Raw genomic sequence first — 13,251 nt, 5'->3', positions numbered from 1 at the left:
ACTAACAAACAATCCACGGCATTTCCTACAGACCCTGCAAACATACAACTGTAATGCTATTGCTATAAATACAGGGAAAAACAACAGTTATCCACTTTCTCATAGTGTAATGACTTGGGAAAAAGGACAATCTGGAAACAGAAGAAACTTAACTCTGCTCATTCACTTCTCAAAATTCATCTTTTTCATTTTAAATACAGAACCATTTATCGTGCATCAAAAATATTTTAGATTTTATCATGGAGAGTATTATACCCACCTGATAGAACAAAGGTTTTATCCACAGAAATCTTACCATTTTCTAATAGAGTAAAACAAGAAGTTAATTAATTTCTCAAAGTGACAGCTATGCTTGGGCACATGCATTTCAAGGGCGCAATGCATATCCTGTACCCTCATTTTGGAGCTATCTTATTTAAAAACACTATTCAGTTTTATTTTAGCTAAATAAAATTCGATCATGTGATGGTAACACAGGATAGGAAATTTAGTTAAATTATACAGAAGTAGTGCAATTAACACTCACCACAAGTATTACAAATTATAAAATGCAATCCTTATTCTTTTCATCATATTCACATACATTTAACCAACACTTCTGGTAATCCTCTGAAAGCTACTAAGTGTTAAAATAAATGTCTCCTCCAAAATTCTGCAGAAAATCAGGCAGAGAAAGCTGAGATGAAGCCACTGGGGTCAAGAAAGCTTCTCTCTGTGATGCCAGCAAAGCCACTGAGAAAGACGGGGCCCTGGAACAAGCTTTCTCTCCTATTCCTGTGCATGTGAGAAAAATGTGCTGCTGCTGCTACATCAGCATTGCAGTATTTCTTTGAGTTTGGTTTTTTTACTGGTGTTGACAATTCTCAGCTTGAGGCATGAAAATATGATTAGACTAATATATGAAGTAGGAAATCTCATCTTTTTTTTTTAAATTTTATTAATGTTAAATCTAGATAAATTAATCAGTAAGAAATTTTTGTAATGAGTTTTAAAGTAAAGCAATGCTATCTGAAATTATGAACTAAAATTTTATCATTCTATTGAGAAGTTCACCTGATATACAGAGACTAGTAACAATGTAATAATAATGTAAGGCCTGAGGTGAAGTCCCAAATCAAATCATTAAGTGCTGGGAAATACTGTCCCTATTAGCCTCTACTGCATCCCAAATGATTTTAATTCAAATCTATTGAAGCTTGTCAGTTTAAATGGCTAAGATTAATCCTGCACATAAATTCTGTATTTCATATAACATAATGTAGAATAAAGAAAATGTAACTCCTGTCAAAAGAATAAATATCTACAACAGTATCGATGCAATAGGCTTGATTTTGCATAATACATAATTTAAAGCAGCCAGACTCATGTTTGGCCTTTTAGTCAGGCTTGCCAAAAGCTTATTTATCAGTCTCAAAACCTGTCTCAAAACATACACAGATTTTGTTCACCCTATTTTTCTCAATGCTTACATTTTCAGCAAAGTTTTTCTAATATGTATTAAAAAGTTAATTTTCTAGGTACTTCAGTGTTTTACAATTTTTAACTTTTTTTTATTATTGTATTTTTTTTTACTTAATTCCTTTCAAGACAGTATATTTTATGTCCCGTGGAGTTCAGGTAAAGGTAATCAGTAAAAATGAAGGCAGTGAGATAGGAGTTTTGCCTGGGATCAATATTAGAAACTGCTCTGATAAAACATTTTTGGAAAAAATTAGAAAGTAAAACTATCATACTTCTTGGTCAGATGTTCAATGAGATGAGAAATTATAATATTCAAGTCCTGTAAGATGAAAGTTTGTAGAGATCTGAAAAGAAAAAATGAATCCTACATTTCAACAGAAGGCCAACACATTTAGCAAAAATCTCGCTTCTTAATGACAGTACCTAAGATACCGTTGAAACTGGAAGACTGCAGTAAACTAAATCTACTGAAATTTTTCTTTGATAACTAGATGGAAATGAAGACAATTTCTTAAACTTTACAAAAATCTAAGGAAAAAAAGTTGACTTCATCTTGATATCTTTAATGCAGTCCCCTACAGAAGTAGATTTTACTGAAAATCCTACATGTTGTTGCAATACTAATATCTGAAAACCTTTATACAGTTGGCAGAAAATTGGAAGGCTATTAAGAATTGAAAAGGAAATAATATTTATTTGATTTAGTTAAAATAAATAGAGTTATAATGGTATACCAGCTTCAGATATCTAGGGAAAAAATTATCAAGCACTATTTTACCAGGATTATAAATTTGTTTTAATAGTTAGAAGACAGTTGTTCTTCAAGAAATACATGGCTAGAGGCAAAAAAATCATTACCACTGATTAAGAATTGCATATATTGAACTGGCATATTAATTGGTACTATTTGCAATTCAAGTTTATCTTGATTATAATGAGACTGTGTCTGCTGATTTTCACTTAGGATTTTTAAGTGAATGCTTTTCATTTGTTAATATTTGTTGTGGCTCTAGCACAATAGGGCCCAGTTCCACTTAAGTCTTCAGATTCTGCCAAATTGGCAGAATTATAATGTTATAGTAGTAGTTACTGCACAAGTATAATAGACAAAGCTTTCAAATTCAGGAACATGAGATCTAAAAACTAGAATGAAAGGTGAGGAATGAATTATAGAATGATATCCTTTTACTACATTTTAATAACTATGCTTTGTAGAATTGACTTCAGTTACATCAGCTTGTACATTATGCTTCATAGTGGGGGTGTTGACAAAACCCACAATCAATCACAATAAAAGTAGCTCAAGAAATAAAAGCTTTTTCATGATTCTTCATTCTTCTCAATTATCAGTATAGTATCTAAGTAGAATCAAATTATCAAATTAATTATACCAATTTTAAACACCTTGTTTAAAAGCTGTATTAATCATCACTGCAACACATTTGGTGTTAGTATAATGTAGCAGAGCTCATGCTTATATGCACAGGATTTCTTTCCTGGAGTATTTAAAGTCATTATTCAATAAAATACCTGTCCTGTGAAGAGTACATTTGGAAACACGGTGTTGAATTAAGGTGTAATTTTGCAATAATTTTTTAGAGGTTAAAAAGAATTGTTTCCACAAGAGAAATCATACTCTAGTGCCAAATACATGCAGAGCTCTTTTCCCCAAAGTAATGACTGGAAAGTATGTTGCATTACACAATATGACCTTTGGCTCTCAAACTTGTCAAAAGTTATAAAAACCTGACCACTGAAATGCTCATTATAAGGATTGCTTGAAAAAAGTTTTATTAAACTACTGGAGCTATTTGAAAGTCAAAAAACCCAAACACAAAACCCTAACCTGAGTGTTGGCATGTTGCCATTTGTGATAATATGACCAGCTGTTATCATCTAATAATCCAGGTCACATAAAGAATATTGACTTTAATGTTTCCTTTCTCTTCTGTCCAACCATAATAACTTCCTGAAAAATATTATCACTTACTACTTTCTTTAATAGATATGAGGATTAGGAAAAGTAACAGAAACTAATGGTTCTTCTTTTTCTCTAGTCAAACCTGAGACAGAAATATAATAATGAGATGCCAAATACAGCTTATGTTTGGTTTGTTCTAATACTCGTTTAAGGCAATATATTTACTGTTTTAAAAAATGACATAACAAAGGAAGCAGTTTATGCAGCCCGGGATACAGTCGGCCTTCTGGGCTGTGAGCAGACATTGCTGACTCATGTCCAGCTTTTCATCCACCAGTACCAAGTCCTTCTCCACAGGGCTGCGCCCAACCCTTTCATCCCCCAGGCTCTACTGATACCGGGGGTTGCCCCAAACCCTGCATTTGGCCTTGTTGAACCTCATGAGGTTCACTCAGGGCCACTTCTTGAGCCTGGTCCCTCAGGATGGCATCCTGTCCCTCCAGCGTGTCAACCGCACCACTCAGCTTCATGTTATCTTGCTGAGGGTCCACTCGATCCCACTGCCTATGTCATTGATGAAGATATTAAACAGTACTGGTCCCAGTACAGACCCCTGAGGGAGACCACTTGTCACTGATCTCCATTTGGACATTGAGCCATTGACCACTACCTATTCCTAATCCACCCAACAGTCCACCCATCAAATTCACATATCTCCAATTTACAGAAAAGGATGTTGTAGGGGACCATGTCAAAGGCTTTACAGAAGTCCAGACAGACGACATTAGTAGCTCTTCTCTTGTCCACTGATGTAGTCACTCCATCAATCCATCATAGAAGGTCACAAGGTTGGTCAGGCAGGACTTGCCCTTGGTGAAGCCATACTGGCTGTCTCAAATCACCTCTCTGTCCTCCAGGTGCCTTAGCATAGCTTCTAGGAGGATCTATTCCATGATCTTCCCAGGCACAGAGGTGAGCCTGACAGGTCACTAGTTCCCTCTCCTTTCTACCCTTTTTAAAAAGGGGTGCAATGTTTCCCTTTTTCCAGTCACCAGGGGCTTCACCTGACTGTGATGACTTCAAATATCATGATGCTGTTCATCCCTAAAAATTAGCATAACACTTACTGCCAGCCATGCTGAAATACACAGTAAAAAGACAGATGCTAAGAAAAATCTGGAAAAAGTAGGTCATCAAGATCAGGTACAAGCAAAACGCACAAACTCTTTCACTCCAAGCACAAGCTTAATAAAACAATTTTTAAAACAAACTACAATACTGACAGACCTGTGGAGGAACCTGCCTCCTTTTTTGGTCAGGGGATGTGACATATACAGCTTGTGTATATGCGTAACTTTTGAACCGTGGTTTAGGAGAAGGTGAAGGTCCCTGGGGTACAGTGACTGTGATCTACGAAGAAGAAATTAGAGGTGGAAAGAACAGACTTATGGACAGGAATATGGATTATAGAAGTAAAGTAATGATTGAAAGAGTAAGTGAAGAAAAAGAAGTAGGAAGGTCATCACCAGCTACATTTTTCAAGGACAGTGTTGGTATTCAGCAGTCAAAATTGGGATGGCGTTAAGGAAAACTCTCATTTAATCTGACACCCTTTCCAAAAGCAAGAAACTGTCAGAACTCAATACCGGCAGAATACCAATGAAAATTGAAGGTTCTTTATTACAGAGCCAATACTCATCTGCTCATTACTCTAAAGAGCATCCCAAAAGCAAGATACAAATTAAATTCAGACAAGTACACTAGGCCTAAAATCCACTAAACACTTCAGCAGAGACTGTCTGATGATTTCAGTCAAAAACTGACATAGCAAGCATAAATTAATTCTAAGTATTATATGAGTTTTCCAGTGGCCAACTGTTGACTGAGAACACATGATCTTGAAATACAAGTCAGTGTAAATAAAATGCTAAAAAATTAAAAATGTATCACGAATATGGAGAAATGTCAACTGCTATTCTCAACTTATTCTCTAAGTTTCTACATGTCTGTGTTTAAATGTAAAACCTCCCCCAGTTTCTGTGTTTTTCCTTGTGGTGCTCTTCCACAATCAAAACACCCAGCGCTGGAAAAGAGAAGTGCAAAGCACTTATTTGCTGAATTGTTATTTTCAAGGTGAAGAGCAGTATGAAAGTACAGTTCATGCAGACAAGTACACATGACTATAAGGACAGGCTGAGAGAGTTGGCGTTGTTCAGCCTGGAGAATAGAAGGCTCCTGGGAGACCTTACAGCCCCTTCCAGTACCTAAAGTGGGGCTACAGGAGAGATGGGGAGGGACTCTTTATCAGGGAGTGTAGTGATGAGACGAGGGGCCTACCCTGAAAGAGTGTATATTTAGATTAGATATTAGGAAGAAATTCTTTACTCTGAGGGTGGTGAGATCCTGGAACAGGTTGCCCAGGGAAGTTCTGGATTCCCCACCCTGGAAGTGTTCAAGGTCAGGTTGGATGGGGTAGAAAAGGATGAAAGCAGAAAAGTGAAACAACTCACTTCTTGTGAAAAATGGTGTTGATGATGTACTTGTATGTGCTCTTCTCTAGTGACCCTTGAGTGTCGTGGCAACATCTCCACCTCCCTGATGGCCTCCATGGTGACTTGCTGGGGCAGAACTTGGAAGAGGGAAGTCACGTACATTAAGATGGACTTCTTATCTGGACAGGCAGTTGCAACGTCTGTAAGGCAAGTTAACATGCATCATTTCAGTTTCCACAGTAGACATGAGAAATAGCCAATCACCTTCATGGAAAGTTGATAGACTAATGAGCAATCTATTGTCCACATGAGTTCTCTAGAGACTAATTAGAGCCTTATAAACAATTCAAAAATTACAGACTAAACTTGCATATCAATGAGAAGGAGCCAATGTTTATAAAGGTAACTTACCTCATTCAACATGAATTTTCCATCTGTATTTCTTTAGCCAAAAGGCACAAACTACACAGTTTGACACTGTGATCCTCATTAAGCAGGACTAGACATAGGAAAAGGTGTATTTTCCTGCCTGTATTAATACTGCAGTTTAAAAAGGACAAACTTATTTTTAAAGTTTTGCCTTGTACATTCTCTTCACATCATTTAATCACTGCAAGCGACAATGATGTAGGAAAAAAGAGATTTACAGGTTTTGCTAGCGAATGGGTTCATACTAAACAGCTACTGAAGCCAACCTCTAATATAGCTACATAGCTTTTATATTCTACTTAGTCTTATATTCTTCATGAAGTCTGTGGAACGCCTAAGGAACATGATACTTGCAGACACTAAAATACATAATAGGTCAACTCTTCTAAAAAGAAAAAAAAAAAAAGCCCTGTGAAATATCTGTTGAGTTTAGTGGCAAGTACAAGAAACTGTGTGATCACAAAGATGATCACAGGTTTTCCACACAGCCACGATATACATCGGCAGGAAAAGTGGTTTATCTGACTCAACGTTTCATGTCAATAACAATTTGTAAAAATGTAAGGCATTTGGCAGCTCTTTGAAGTAGTTACTTTGTTATCTGGCATTGACATTTACCTCCCACACTCAGACTAGTGAATCATGATGTAAAAATCCCGCTGGACAAGAAAATTATCATTAACTCGGTAAGTGTTTTAACATGAGCGCTGGCAGAAAGCCAAGAGTTTTTAGTGTCCTAGATCAGTCCTGGCTTAGGTAAGATTTCAGTTCAGGGAAAAAAAATAAAAAAAGAAATAGAAATCAATTAATATATTCTGGCAGACTCAATAATGCTACAGGGTGGCATCTCATTCTCCCTTCCTAGAATGCAGAATACATGAGGGAAGGCACCTTAGGTTAAAAGCTTCACATATATTTGGAAATCATGAAAAGACATCCTATCAGTATTTTTAGTTTTGCTTTCTGACCTATCTCCACACCTTTGCTTGATACATTAAGCTGAAGGTTTAGTTCTACTTAGGACTGGCTGGAAAAATGGCACATTCGTTTCAACTTCCCCACCACCATAAGATTTACTCTCTAGGCCACAGTATACAGAATATGCTTATTTGAAAAAACAAAAACAAAAACAAAAACAAAAACAAAAACAAAACAAAACAAAAAAACACCACAAAAACAAGCAAACAAAACCAAAACAAACAAACAAAAAAACCCAATCAACATGACTTTTCCAAATCAAGTCACACTACAGCCCTCGGTCTCTACAGGCTTCACTTCTGTGACAGAATTCAGTCCAGGAAGCATTTTGCGATCACCATCTTCTTGTCTTCTCATTAACATTTTAACACCATTTTGTTATAGTCAGTGTCCACTAGTAATTGATGTTTACAAGAACATCCATGCCTTCACACAAGCAAAAGTAAACACTGAAAGAACAGACATTAGTGGCAGCTGTGACTTCTCCATTTGTTGTTCATTATTTTCCTTTTCAAAATGTTCTGGTAATCAAATAGGCAAATACCTTATCATTTATCTACCCAAATATCTCACACAATAAATAAAGCAAGTACCTTGCAAACAATATACATGCCAAAAATTGCTTACCCGTTCTATCTTACAAATAAAAAGTACATGTGCAGCTGTCAGAATCCACTAGCAAATAGGGAAAGATTTAATTATTTAAACAGAACAAATAGCTAAAGAAGCATTGTTTCATAGCCTGGAATATCAATCTCTCTCTCAAAATTCCTTTTTGCAGGCTCTTAAATTATCAGAGCAGGAATGACATCTGTTATCCTGTCCTATGCCTCTGCCTTCATATTGTTTTCTTTTCGAATCTTAATCTAATATATTGTCTTTACCACCTGTTCAGACTGATGGATATTTGAAGTCCTAGGACTAAGGCAGTGCATAAATTTTAACTTAAGCACTCGCTTGCAAGCAAGTTCACTAATTCCTTGGAAATACGCCTGCTTTAATTTCTGGGGGCAAAATAACCATCAAGCCAACTTACACCTTCTAAAAACTAATCTCCAACTCTTGGAAAATATGGAAGATATTTAAGAAAATTGTCAGCATATGTAGACTGCAAATTAAAGTCAGCATATGCCATTAATCAGACACTGGCTTTGAGAGAAAAAGTAAAAACAAAAAAAAAGGAATTATCCAGGAATTTTTTTTCAAAAACAAGGTATCTTCTGCAAATTTAGCTCAGAAGCAATATTTTCCTGGGTATTTTCATGCATTTTCTTGACAATGACCTTCCAGGATAGGACTGAAAAGAATAAATAAGAATAAAACCAAATTAGACTACAAGTCAAAAGAGAGTTTAAAATGGGAAGAATAACATTAGCACAAATTATGTCATTAACATGTTCATGAATCAAGAATCTGAAAGACTTTGGACAGCTCTGAAAACCATTCTAGCTCTTTAATAAGATACCGTGATACAGTTATAAGAAAGTATTGGAAAAGTTTCGAGCATGAATATTCCAGACCTTAAGAGGAATCTTCTACTGTAGAAAACTTTATGCTGGCAGATTAATATTTTTCAAAATAAAACAGTGACTTTCTAGTATTCAAACTGAAGTATGTTACATGAAGCATATTGTTCACAGAACTAGTTTTTGATACATCTTGTGATCCATAGGCTTACTTACTAAGACCTGTGGTTTACTTAAGCATCTACAGTGAAAGAAAAAAAACTCCTTTGTAGAATACAGAACAAGGCCCTGACTTTACATGCTCCCCCTGAAAAATATATCCATACGGTCTGACCATTTAGAGAGATTAGTTTCTGCAGGGAAGGTCTCCAGACAAATTGAGAAAGTAAAAAGAAATAAAACAAAGCACTTCAAATACAGAGGCTGAAATACCTGTCTGATCCTAAGGAGATACCATAAGAGCTAGAATTTGACCGTGAATTTTAATGCATGATAACATCCTGTTCATCTAGAGACACACAAGTCCCAAAAGAGCATGAAGAATCTGGTTTCACCACAGAACTTTAAAACCATGAAATAAACACGAATCCACCCCTGTGTAAGTGCTGCTGCCTTAAAAAGGGTTATTACAGATATAATTCAGGAAGCAATTTTCCCAGTAAAAGTTTACCATAGCTTGATTTTTATTAGCAAATATTCTTCATTTTCTGATGAACATAACAACAAGCTTGGTTGTTTGTTGAGGATAAGTGACTACAATAAACCCAAAATGTTCTGAAACCAATTCTTTTCTGCAGAATCCAGTGTCAAAAAAAATTTTTTTTTTAAAAAGTCCAACTTCAAAAAGTGATCCAACAGCCAATTTTTAGAAGCCTTACAGTTCACAAGTGGTTTTTTCTTGCATCCATATGTTCTGTCAACAAACAATTCCCTGCTAACATTCCCAGTTCTGCTGGAAAGAAGCATTTTTAAGAGATGAGTGAAAGTGAGGATAATATAACACCTGAATAAGCTCCATACATACTAAAAAGTATTGTACATGTCTTCCAAGAAGAACAAAATCTAGCATTGTTATACAGTGTTACATGAATTATATACAGCCCCACACAGAATGCAAATTACAAGCATTCATGCAAATGTTACTTCCAATTTTCAAACACATTTCTACTTATAATGCAGCCTTTCCTATTTATTAATATTTTGGTTTCTCAAAGCTTTCAGCAAATAACAGTTCTGACAGTATTTGTGCTGATTCCGTCCACTCTTTGTATCATACCAGTAGCAAAGTAACTCTGAAAGAAAAAAGCTTAAACACCTGACACATTGCCAGAAAGATTATGCTACTGTACATATATTGCTGATGGGGCTTCTTTACATTGAGACACAAATTCTGAAACATACTTTACCTTATACAGTGCTGAGAAGCAAGATAAGACTTGAACCCTAAAAATACAAGAAATCCTTTGTCCTCAAAAGAAGTAGGTAGGATTTTCAGATGATCACAAAGTAGAAAACAAAAAAATGGAACTTTTAAGTCCTATACATCACCTAACACTGTTAGCTTCCATGACAACAGTAGTAATAAAGAATCCCAATACTTTAGTATTACTTCATGCTTTCCCACATGAGATTTTAAAAACTGTACTAAAACCACATTGCCCTTCCTTCCATAACACTGGAGGAGATTCTTAAAGTTGATTTGAATTTTGTGAGATTATACAGCTTTTTTTTTTTTCTCTGATAAATGAAGGCTGTTGTTTTTTCTTCTTTAAGGCTTATTAATGGTACTAACACAACAGTAACATTTATTAGAATTTCTGAAAACATCTGCTATCTCCAAATGCACCTGTTTAGAAAGGACGTAAAAGATGCAGAACAGATAAACTAACTGCAGAATCTTTCAGATTTTTGAGATAAGACAGAATCTAATGGATACGTAAAAGATTAGTTTCTACAATGTAAACTCATTACAGAAGGGATTTCAATGTTTGTACGGCAACTCCCAGTGTGGCGCTAACATCAATTGCAGCATCAAAAATAAGGGCAAAGTAGAAGTACTTAAAAATGTACAAAGACAATTTACATGTTTATTTTTATTTATTTATTTTACAAGGGTGAACTTTTCAAAACACATTCAAATGCCTGTGATAATGTCTGGTAAAGCTCACCAAAACACTTTGAATGAGTTTCCATAAATCCTAAATCACATACTTCGATCACATTTTGATTTGGATGAGCCGAGACCTGCAATTGAAACTGTAATAAAGTGTATGAGACTGTACTAGTAAGAACAGAACTGCTTGGTCTTAAATAGCAAGAAAAACAAGTAAGATTTCATTCCCAGATAGATGCCTTAGAGTTGGCTCAGCATGGTAAAGAGATCTTCAAAAGATTACCCCCAAAACTAAGAAAAGAATGATGAAAAAGGGGGAAGAATTGTAAACTTAGTAGTTTGCGCTCCAATGCATATTTTCGGTCACTAAGAAGTCTATTTGCAGACATTAAGCTATGACATAATATGAGGCCTATCTTAGATTTGCTATCACTGGTAACTTCCTAATTTCCTGACCATGAAAGCATGAGATAAGATATATTTTTTTTATTATTATTTGAACACGAAGGAACAAGCAAGATTATCAGGCAAAGAATATAAGTTCTTTTTCTTAAATTTATTGAAGCTTTTCCCTCAGCTAGTACCTGGTCCCAAAATGATATTGTTCTGCAATCCATGTTTAGATTAAGACTATACTAATGGTAACGATAACAGAAGGAACAAAAGAAGTGGTAATGGTTTACTCTACTGACACTCACTGCTGCCAGTAAGACCTTGAAGCCATAAAAACTGTGCAGTCTCTCAAAGGTCAGCCAGTAGTTGCAGTGTCTGCTCTGCAATTATTGACATTTTCTTGCTTGTTTTTTAAACTTGCAGTTATTTTCTGCCCTGTTTTTGTACTCTGTTAGTAGATAGCATGTTAAACTCAAAATGAAAGAAATCTTTACAAGTGATCTCAAGGAACAGTGGAGGACTTGCAGAAAGACATAAATGGAATAATTTATGAAATACCGCATAACTGTAAATACAGAAATATGGAAATTTAAACTGACAATTCTTTAACAAAGTTAAAGAGCAGACAACTGCTGTCCTTTCTCTAAAATGAATTCCTTAGTGCACCTTCCAACTGAGAGGAAGATACTTAATTAAGCAGAAATCTATGTGTCTACAGTCTTTTGAGGAGAACACAGTTAAAATCTAAATAGGAAGGCTCTATCATGCAATTCAGCATACTCCATACCCCACTGGTACTAAGGGTGCATTAAAGTCCTCTTCATAGAGAGGTAAATAACTCATGCAGCCTGCAATCTTACACAAGGTTAAAAAAAAACAAACCCAAACTGAATGGTTCAACTTCTTGCCAGTGATCTAGACAAGCAATCAAAATATTATTTGGAACAGGACTGAGCAAAAGTAAAAATTTTTGGAAGGCTGTTCAGTGGTCTACATGAATAAGCATGGTGATCACAGTCTATTGTTTTGCAGAATAAAATTCCCATTTTACAAAACTAACTGACAGCAAAAGGCACAAAATACATACAGATAATTGAAGTGAGAATGGAAACCTGGAGGACAGTCCAGTGGTGACCAATACACAGACCATGGCACTGCTCTTTTTCTTCCTTTATGTAGGTATGAATATCCATTCACCTAAAACTAGTATGAAACTCCCAGAAGAAAATGTCATTAATTTTTCACCAGGTTTTTTCTTAAGACAGTAAATGTTTTACACCTCATGGCTAAGACCTACAGAATACCTTGAAAATGCTGACCACAGCTGTCCTTTGTAGGCTGTGTTGAATGAGGTCACAACAACTGCATGAAGAAAATCTCTTCAGAAGGTTAACACATTTGTGTTTGCCTTTTAGAATTACAAAGATAGGTGAGGATTTGTGGGATTAAAGCATTGTGGAATTCAAGTATCTGGTATTAAAAATTCAGTGGCAGCGAATACTTTAAGTCTGTCTGAATGTCTGTTCTCATTTGCTGCATGAGTGTGAAGGAGTCTTGGATTGACATGCAAGCACTGTCCTGGTTGAGTGAACTTGACACTATCTCTGGCTTTGAAATCTGAAAAATCAGCTTAACACCTATGCTGAACAGGAAAGGTGAGCCTTATTTTTCTTCGGTTTCCTTACATTGCTAAACATTTATTCAATAACACCGCAACCTTTGCACCATAAGCTATATCTAGCATAAGCGTCTTAGCAGCAAAGATAGAGATAGAAAGAAATTAAGTCAAAATGGCAATGGAATAAAACGTTGGTTTGAATAAGTTGGGGTACATCTGTTAACATTTTTCATCATACCTGTTGTATACTAATTTTTTGTCAATGAGCAGGAGTAAGCATGGTTCATAAATTTGCTGAAATAACAAATAAAAGGCAATATTTAATTTTCTCACAACACTAACATATATTGCTGAAAGCTGCAGTTCAGTTATTCAAAATC

General features: G+C 35.5%; 1 protein-coding gene across 2 annotated transcripts in view; it reads right to left on the bottom strand.

The window, feature by feature from the left end:
• Positions 1-13,251, bottom strand: part of DMD (dystrophin) — a 1,192,402-nt gene that overhangs the window by 826,450 nt on the left and 352,701 nt on the right. For both annotated transcript variants that reach the window (XM_074159135.1, XM_074159144.1), the window contains exons 8-9: positions 5,893-6,074; positions 4,670-4,792 (exon numbers count right to left, since the gene is read on the bottom strand). In XM_074159135.1, the coding sequence (XP_074015236.1) occupies positions 4,670-4,792; positions 5,893-6,074 (305 nt within the window). The remainder of the gene's footprint in view (positions 1-4,669; positions 4,793-5,892; positions 6,075-13,251) is intronic.

This window comes from Numenius arquata, chromosome 1, assembly GCF_964106895.1.
Source record: "Numenius arquata chromosome 1, bNumArq3.hap1.1, whole genome shotgun sequence".
NCBI classification, from domain to species: domain Eukaryota; kingdom Metazoa; phylum Chordata; class Aves; order Charadriiformes; family Scolopacidae; genus Numenius; species Numenius arquata.
Note: the sequence above shows the minus strand (reverse complement) of the source record. Positions and strands in the feature narration are given on the sequence as shown.